Source organism: Equus quagga, chromosome 16, assembly GCF_021613505.1.
Source record: "Equus quagga isolate Etosha38 chromosome 16, UCLA_HA_Equagga_1.0, whole genome shotgun sequence".
Lineage (NCBI taxonomy): Eukaryota > Metazoa > Chordata > Mammalia > Perissodactyla > Equidae > Equus > Equus quagga.
In genome coordinates, this window is record NC_060282.1 from 65,054,865 (window position 1) to 65,064,441 (window position 9,577).

General features: G+C 37.6%; 1 protein-coding gene across 3 annotated transcripts in view; it reads left to right on the top strand.

The window, feature by feature from the left end:
- SGK3 (serum/glucocorticoid regulated kinase family member 3) overlaps positions 1-9,213 on the top strand; it is a 119,604-nt gene extending 110,391 nt beyond the window's left edge. For all 3 annotated transcript variants that reach the window (XM_046641889.1, XM_046641891.1, XM_046641892.1), the window contains exons 16-17: positions 3,168-3,257; positions 7,358-9,213. In XM_046641889.1, coding sequence (XP_046497845.1) covers positions 3,168-3,257; positions 7,358-7,528 — 261 coding nt within the window. In that variant the 3' untranslated portion in view covers positions 7,529-9,213. The remainder of the gene's footprint in view (positions 1-3,167; positions 3,258-7,357) is intronic.
- The last annotated feature ends 364 nt before the right edge of the window (positions 9,214-9,577 follow it).

Below are 9,577 nucleotides of genomic sequence, written 5' to 3' on the forward strand. Positions count from 1 at the left end.
AGGCTGGCCCCTGATTACCTAAACTTTTAAATCATTTTACCTAGTAAGAATTTATTAAGTGCCTCCTTACTGCATGAGAAATGCCTTTTGCCTTGAGCTAACATTAATAACTTTTTTGTGAGAATTTGGTCACACCCCCTTGAGATAGTTATGGAATCTGCAGGTTTGTTTGGGGTTTTTTCAAGTCAGAGTATTTAAATTGCTAGTGTAGTTACCAAGGTTATATTAGTGTGTCAGTAAATTCACAAACTGTTGAGGAACATGAACTTTTAAATTTCTTGGAAATTTTGGTGGGCTATTTATCAATCTTGAACTTCAGCTGTGGATAATAAACGTGTTGCTAGTGCCTTTCCCCTCCCACGCTCCCCAGTTCAGCAGGTAGTTCTGTCGTGTTTTCTATCCAGCTTGGATTCCGTAGTCCGTTGTTTCAGTCAGTCTTGCTAATACTTCACACCTCCTTGCCCCTGGGTCCTTTTATGAATTCACTGGCGGAAATCACAACACTGGATGACCGGAATTATCATCTGGGCTGCTGAACAGTGCTGAAGAAAGTCGCACAGCTGGGCATATTGGAAGCACTGCGGAGTCGTGGTCGTTAACCTCCTCTCTGCTCCACTTCTGCCTGGCAATGCGCCTGTGTTTCTTTCTCCATCGTACTCTCCTACTCTGTCTTAACTATTTCAGACCCTCTCTTCTAATTTCCAGATTCCTTAGCAGATGCTCTTGCCTTCTGTTTTATAGGGAAGATGGGATCATCAGAGCAGAACTAACTCAGCCTCTCCTATCAGATTTCACACCTCCGTTCATCTGCTCTGATCATTTCCTTCTTCCCAATGCAGTGGAAAAGGTCAGTTCCTGCCTGTGCACTGGATCTCGACCCCTTGCAGGGAGCCGTGTGCATACTTTTTCTGCACAGATAACTGCTCTTTTCGTTCTGGTTCCTTCCAGTCAGTAATTAAACATTATCAAGTCTCCTGCTTCTTAAATCAAAAAACCCTCAACCCTGCTGTCCTGCAAGGTAATAGTCTGTCTTTTTCCCTTTGTAGACAAACTTGTTGAAAGTTTCTTTATTCATTCTCTCTTTCCCAGTCTCTTCTCAATTTCTGAATTTACCACTAAATAGCTACTAGAATTGCTGAATACTTCTATTCCTCAGCTTGTGTTCTCGGCAGCGTTTAAACTTCCAGCACTCTTATTTCCTAGGCTTCTGCAAGAGCACACATTCGTCTCGTGCTTTCCTTTCTGTGTTTCTGGACCCTCTTCCATAATCTCCTGTGAAGCTCCCCTTCTTCATCCAGACTGTTGCCGCTCCTGCGATTGTCCTAAACCCTCCTTCGTCTGTGCTCTCTTCCTGGACTGTCTCAGTTGCTCCTGTGGCTTCGGTTATCTGTGTATCTTCATCTCACACATTTATATCTTCAGTCCTGACCCCGCTTGTGAACGCTAGACTCATAATATCTGCCTGTTCAGTATCACCCCTTGGATTTCTTAAGAGAACTTTAAACACAGCATGTTCAGAATTGCACTCCTGCTTCTTTCCTCTGTGCTCCCTTTCTTATTAAATGACGTCACTGTCCACCTGGTTGTTCAGGTCAGAAATCTGAGTGTTATTCTTGACTCTTCTCTCTTTCTTACTTCCACATTCAACAAACAGCCAGGTCCTGTTGTATTTGCCTCCTACATCTTTCCCATATCCAGATACTTCTCTCTACTCCCACTGCTGCTGCTCTTTTCCTGGCATTGTCATGTTTTGTTTGGCCACGGGAGTAGCTATTTTTCCTTGATTCTTCAGTCCATTCCCCATTACAGTCAGAGTGGTCCTAAAAAAGCAAACCAAAAAACACCACATTTGTGACAGTCCCCTACCTAAAATTTCTTGATGACTTCCCATAACCCTAGAATAAAATCCAAAATTCTTAATGTAGACCCAATATGATACAGCTCTTTTACCTCTTGAGTTTCACTTTGTGTGACAATCCCCATCCTTCCCTATACTGCAGCCATATTGGACTCTCATTTTCTTTTTTTTTTTTTCCTTTTTCTCCCCAAAGCCCCCCAGTACACAGCTGTATATTCTTCGTTGTGGGTCCTTCTAGTTGTGGCATGTGGGACGGTTTGATGAGCAGTGCCATGTCCACACCCAGGATTCGAACCAACAAAACACTGGGCCCCCTGCAGCGGAGCTCGCGAACTTAACCACTCGGCCACAGGGCCAGCCCTGGGACTCTCATTTTCTTGACCAGCCTAACCTCTTTGCTACCTCAGGGCCTTCATAGTCTACCTGGAATGTTCTCCCCTCATTCTTTTGTCTGGCTAATTGTTACTCATGTTTCAGAACTCTGGTCAGACGCCATTTTCTCTAAATCTCTTTAGTGTTTTATTTTTATTTTTTCCTCCCCAAAGGCCCAGTACATAGTTGTATATTCTAGTTGTAAGTCCTTCTGGTTCTTCTATGTGAGCCATCACCACAGCATGGCTACTGATAGAGGAGTGGTGTGGTTCCGTACCCAGGAACTAAACCCAGGCCACCAAAGTGGAGAGCCCCGGACTTTAACCACTAGGTCATCAGGGCTGGCTCTAAGAAGTCTCTTTAAGTTTACCAAACTAGGTTGGATCCTGCTTTATACACTTATGGCACCTTGCAGGAAAAGAAGCTGGAATCAATACGGTGCCATCTTTTGATAAAAGTAACACCAGAGTGGAATACATTTTGCTAGTAGAGCTCGTCGCCCTGATTTGGCCTCTGCCACACTGTGTAAAACTCTCTTGCCTAACTTCTTTACTTCTCCCATTCAGATAATAATAATGATAATTCTTTGTACCTCTATAATGCTATATTCTTTCTATACCACTTTTATTTCCATATTTTCCACTGATTCTTAAAACAATCTGAAAACTACCCAGGGCAGAAATGTTAACCCCATTTTACCAATGAAGAAACTGTGTGAAGAGGATATAACTTAAACAGGTCATTCTGAGTAGCTCTTTCATGTCTGCTGTAGTAGTCTTTCCACTTAACTGTTGTGTGACATGAATAACATAAACATGTACCTAAAAAGAATTATTGAGGGACAAGTGATAATGATTTGGCTTCATAAAATTCTTCAGTGACTACTTAATATATTCTTCAGCGTTAATAAAAAATACATATTTCTTTAATATTCCAGCTTGAAATTCAGAATCATCCTTTTTTTGAATCGCTCAGCTGGACTGACCTTGTACAAAAGAGGATTCCACCACCGTTTAATCCTAATGTGGTAAGTATATATCCAGATCTTTCTTTGTAAAACAGTGAAATGTAGAACTGTAGCTCATCATAATTTTAGCAATAGATCTCAAAATCTAACCTGAATGAAATTGAATCAGTACCTAAATATTTGTGAAATATGTTACTCAGGGTTGTCTAGGACAACTGATAACTTCAAGATGACCAGTAAGATTATAGTTAGATTGATAAAAATATCTTCCAGCACAGTAATTGTGAAGGTTTCTTTGGAGTATGTATAAGAAAGGGATGAGCTCAATAGGTAGAAAAGATGCAAATTAAAGTAACTATGAGGTATCATTTTCATACCTATGAATCAATAAACATTTTAAGTAACACTAATGCACATTTTTTTTTCTAGATTGATATAAAACCAAGTACAGGCAACATTATTTATTTATTTGGGGGCCATGAACATTATTAATGTAATGTAAATTGTTATATTTTTTTTGGAAAACATTAAGACCGTATTATAAAAATGTTTGTATTATCTCAACTTGTTAAATCTACTGATGGAAACATTTTACCTAAAGATTTTTATTTTTAAACAGAAAGCTACATCAAAAAGTCTGTTTAGGCGGCTGGCCCCATGGCCTAGTGGTTAAGTTTGCGTGCTCCACTTTGGCGGCCCAGGGTTTCGCTAGTTCGGATCCTGGGCACGGACATGGCACCGCTTGTCAAGCCATGTTGAGGCGGCGTCCCACATGCCACAACTAGAAGGACCCACAACTAAAATATACAACTATGCACTAGGGGGATTTGGGGAAAAAAAGCAGAAAAAAAAAAAGATTGGCAGCAGTTGTTAGCTCAGGTGCCAATCTTTTAAAAAAAAAGCCTGTTTATAGTATTAACAATGTTGAAAATTTTCAGAAATAAATATATAATAATAGAGAAATTAATAGTCATCAGTAGGCCAGTAATGATGTTACTGTTGATGGCCTCCTATATATACACAGGCATGTATACTTTTATGCACTACAATATATAATTTATTCCTCAAATAAGCTAACAAGTTACTGCTGTTACTATTCTTATTATTATAGATGTTTTATAAATGAAGAAATGGAAAGTCAGAGATGTCACATAGCTGGATTAAAAAGTAGAGTAAAGATTCGAATCTGTGCCAGATCCCAAAGTCATCATTATTTTTATGCTTTATTATGCTCTATTGCCTTTTCTGGTTGATCAAATGATAATAAATATAAAAATGAGCCGACACTTGGAAGATCCTTATAATCTTAAATGAAAACATGGTAATTATAATTTTCATGACTTATGATTATATTGCAGTAAAAATAACAGATAAGGACTGAAAGAGAATATAAACCAAGATTGATTTGGGTTTGCAGGATCATAGGTAAATTTGTTTTTCTTTTATTTAAAGTTTTTTCTTGTTGCTGTAAAACTCGTGAAATAGTTTTTTAGTAAATTAGAGCAGGATAAGGAAATCACTTCAGGAGAGTAAGTATTATTTAGTCTCCTCAGGTTTTGTTAAAGGTTAATTTCAGTGCACAGCTCATAGCTAGTATTAATTAATAAGTGTGATATTGTACACCTATAAACGTAACAGTATTTGTAGACTGATTTATTTCATGAAGCTCATCCAGAAGTGACTGTTTCAGAAGTGACTCTGTTAGGGGCAGTTTCTGTCCCTGATTTCTAGAGTGTCCTGTAGGAACCCAGGGCTTTAAGAATTATTTTATTTTTCTCTTTGTATTGAGAGTCTTACTGAGTTTAGTTATCCTGAAATAAACCTTCATCAGGCATATTAAAGAGTTAGGGGTTCTTTCTAAGCAACCTTGGAAATGGAAGTGGTGTCGACTTCAGAGTCAGATACCTCCAGGTTTGGATCCCTCCTCTTCTGTGACTGGTTAATTAAACCTTTACAGCAAGACTCACAACCAAGAAACCATGAGAGGAAAAAAATTGGTAAATTTGATCACGTGAAATTTAGAAATGTTGGGGCCAGCCCCGTGGCTGAGTGGTTAAGTTCATGTGCTCCACTTCAGCAGCCCAGGGTTTTGCTGGTTTGGATCCTGGGCACAAAGCAGCACCACTCATCAAGCCATGCTGAGGTGGCGTCCCACATAGCAGAACCAGAAGGACCTACAACTAGAATATACAGCTGTGTACTGGAGGGCTTTGGGGAGAAGAAGAAGAAGGAAAAAAAAAAGAAGATTGGCAACAGATGTTAGCTCAGGGCCAATCTTTTAAAAAAAAATTTTGGAAATGTCTACATGAATAAAACACTGCAAATAACAAACTGGGGGAAATTCCCTTACACATAAAACATTCTTATAAGTCATTGGGAAAAAAAGACCAATGACCAGTAGAAATATAGATAAAAGACAGAAAAGGTGCAACCACAGGAAAATAAATACAGATGGCTTTTAAATATAAGAAAAGATGTTCAAACTCACTGATAATTGAAGAATGCAAAATAAACCCTTACAGGTTACCAGTTTTCACCTAACAGATTAACAAAGATCAGAAAGTTAGCTAGAGTATGCAAAAGTAGATATTCTCATAAACTGTTCTCAATACTGTATCCTTTTACTTAACTCTGACAACAATCCATGAAATACTACTGTTATTTTCCACAGAATGGCACAGAAAAGGTTAAATAACTTGCCCAAAGTATAGTTAAGGTTGCAAAACTGGAATTTGAGCTGAGGCACTTTGAAGACAGGGCCCTCTCTCTCGATAAGCCATCTGGTATTAGCCATGTCAGTACTAGCCGTGAGCCATGAGGGCATTCCCAAAATACTCATAAAGTCAAGTAAAAGAACATTTGCCATCATTGTTTTTAAAGATTTTATTTTTTTTTTCCTTTTTCTCCCCAAAGCCCCCCAGTACATAGTTGTATATTCTTAGTTGTGGGTCCTTCTAGTTGCATTTGCCATCATTTTTGAGCGCCGTCTACATGTCAGATTCTGGGAATTTTATGTATTAACTCATCAGATCCTCACTACAGCCTTAACAGGTAGGTGGTAGCGTTCTTATTTTACAGAAGAGGAAACGGGCACAGAGAGAGAGCCATTTTCTGAAGAATTAGAGCTAGCAGATTTCACAGCCAGAATTCAAACCTTAGTCTTATTCCAGAGCACAGGCTTCTGGGGTTATATGTAAGAATTTTTATGTATATATAAATATAATTTCCAGCTTGCTTTCTCGTCTGTGGGGGAGTGTCTCATACGGAAGGATCTAATACTCTGGGTTTCCCTGGTCTCTGCTGTTTGTAGACCTACCAGGCTAACTGTATCCTTGGCTTATAGTGTCTCCTCTGAATCCTTATCTGTTACCTCCCTGAGACCTAACGACTTGAACATTTTAAGGATTCTCTTCCCCTTGGAGCAGAGATAACCTAGAGCTTCAGGGATGGATTTTAAGAGTGAATCACCTGAATTTGTATCCCAGTTTTTATCTGTAAATACACTGGAAGGTAGGAGATTCATAAAGGAAGCCTGTATCAGATTCATAAAGGAAGATGAAGAACCGCTGCCTTCAAGCCTAAGCAGCCGCCGCGCTTCCTTTCCCAGGTTCCTGGTTCCCTTAGGCCTCTGGAGCCGAGGGTGTCCTTCATGACCTCTGTAGCACCAGAAGAGGCCCCTTTCGCAACTTTACTTACAGACCAGCATTCCTTATTCAAAAGGCTCCACCTACCTAGAATTGAGAAACTGGATGGGCAGGCATTTTATGGAAGCTCAAATGCAAAATGCTGTCCTGAACAACCTACCTGAGCCCCTTCTCTAAACTTAGAGATGGCGATGGGAAGAGCGAAAGGGAGTCAGTTGCAGGGCTTGAGATTCAAATTAACATGGCTAAGGACTCTGTTATGCTAGCCTTCCTCACTCTTACCTCTCCTCCCCCGACCCAGCAACAAGAGCCTTAACTGTTAGAAGGACAGATAACCTCACCCAAATAATAACAGTCAGGAGAGGAAAGCAGAAAGTGTTTTGAAGAAATGATGAAGTAGGAAGACATCTAAACTTGCCAGGAATAAATATACAAATTCATAAAAGGATTTTAATGTAGGACTGAATTAAGGGGAAAAAAGCTAAGGTGAATAACAGTGTACTTTTGATGTTTTAGGCAGGACCAGATGATATCAGGAACTTTGATGCAGCATTTACAGAAGAAACAGTTCCGTATTCTGTGTGTGTGTCTTCTGACTATTCTATAGTGAACGCCAGCGTACTGGAGGCGGACGATGCATTCCTTGGTTTCTCTTACGCACCTCCTTCAGAAGACTTATTTTTGTGAACACTTTGTCATCCAGAAACCGTTGAGCAAATATAAGCCTACGGATGAGACTGAAACTCCTGTTTGTGAATATATTCAAATATGTTTAACTAGTGCCTCATTTTTACATGTAATGTTAAAAACTATGAAAAATGTATTTTCTGCTGTATGCCAGAAAATAGGGCATTTCAAAGAGCTAAGTTTTGAATTAAAATTTGTACTCTTGTTTATTAAGCTTATTTTTAAACAGAAATTTTAAAAGCTGTTGTTCTTAGCATTAACCTATTTTTAAAAAACTTTTTTGCTAATGACTGTTTTTTTCCCTCTAAGTTTACACTAACATGCACCCAAGATAGACTGTTTTTCAACAGTCTGTTTCAGTTCATTTAACATATATTAATGCCTTTGTAACTCTCTACTTTGACCTTTGTTCTCAGATCAGAACTATGCAATTGGTACATGGTTATTTAAGAAGAAACCATATCTTTCCATGATAAATCAGTGTTTGACATAATCAGTTCTTGGTAGGATTAAAATGTAAAAGCATGGTTAACACATTGGCTGCTAGCTAACACTTTGAATAACCATTTATTCTGCGGATCACATTAAGAAGTAACGAAAGGAAATTCTTTGCTTTTGAAATACCAATTCAAATTTGTGAATTATTTTTCCTCTGGAGGAAAAGTAAAAGTTTAATAGTTAGAAATTTTAAGTAGTCCCAAAGATCTGAAGAGTAATTAAAGTACTGCTGAATTTTTTTTTAGGTGGTGCCAAATATGAATGTCTCTGTGTCATGTATTTATGTTACAAATACATTCTATTTATATTCTTTTTGATCCTTTTGAATGTTTAATATATTGTTAAGTAGGTCTAAATCTTGGTATTTGCTTCTGCAAAAAGCTTTTCAAAACCTTCCTAGTTGATAAGTGAAAAATACTGAACTTTCTACAGTATTTACCTAATATGGGGATTAAAAAGTAGAATAGCAGATTCTGGGTCAGTATAAATTTATAGAGTTTCACTACAATGTAACAAAAGTTAAAAATAATTCAGGCAGATGCATAGTCAGTATCTAGAAAAAGTACAGGAATCTTACCTTAAAAATCATATTAAAAACCAACTAACTTGTGTACTTGTAATTGTGAAAGAGAATAACTACAGAAAAACTAAGAAAGAATGCTTTCTTGGAATTTCAGTTATTAGAGTAGAAATTTTTCAAGTCATATAGGAAACATTGTGAAAAAGTTTAGTGACCCAGTTTAGATGCTTCAAGAATAGGCGTTCTTTCTGTGTATTTTCTCTTGAGGAAGGAATCGCAAAAGCATTCCACACCAATACTGTTTGGCTTAAAATTGTTCAGCAGAATGGGGGAGGAGAGTGTGCTTTTGTTAGATTAATAATATTTGCATCCAATACACTGAATCTTCCTTTAGAGGTAAGACTTTCATAGCAACACTGTAAATATATGGTTTATTTGGCACTACTGTAAGTTCTGCTTTTACACAAAGCTCTTTGCTTATTATAAAGCAAAATAACTGTAGTTTCAAGTATGATTTTTTTTTTACTCAGCTGATCCTTAAACTGCCAAAAATTAAAGTGCAATATTGTATATTTTTAAGAACAAATTTAAAATAGAATGTTGATGTTTCTCAGATCCCAAGAAATACAAATCTTATATGGTATAATAAACTAGCAAAAAGATTAATGATCATCTAGTGCCTGTCATTATTTTAAAGTAAAATTGGTCATGGTTTCAATAGTGGTCAATTATTTATATGTGTGAAGGAGAAAAGTAAAAAATTTTAACTAAATATTTGGACACATGTAAAAAGTACTAGATCATGATAGGCTGACGTTTAATATTTAGGGAACAAAATCTCTTTCAAGTTTCAAGTGTATCTTTTCTCTTATAGCATGCTAAGTCTTGTAGAAGAATGTATATACCCTTTTAAAAGTTGAACCATTTCTTGGTTATTGCCTAAGGAAACCCAAAGGTCTAAATTCTTTTTTTTTTTTGAGGAAGATTAGCCCTGAGCTAACATCTGCTGCCAATCCTCCTCTTTTTTGCCA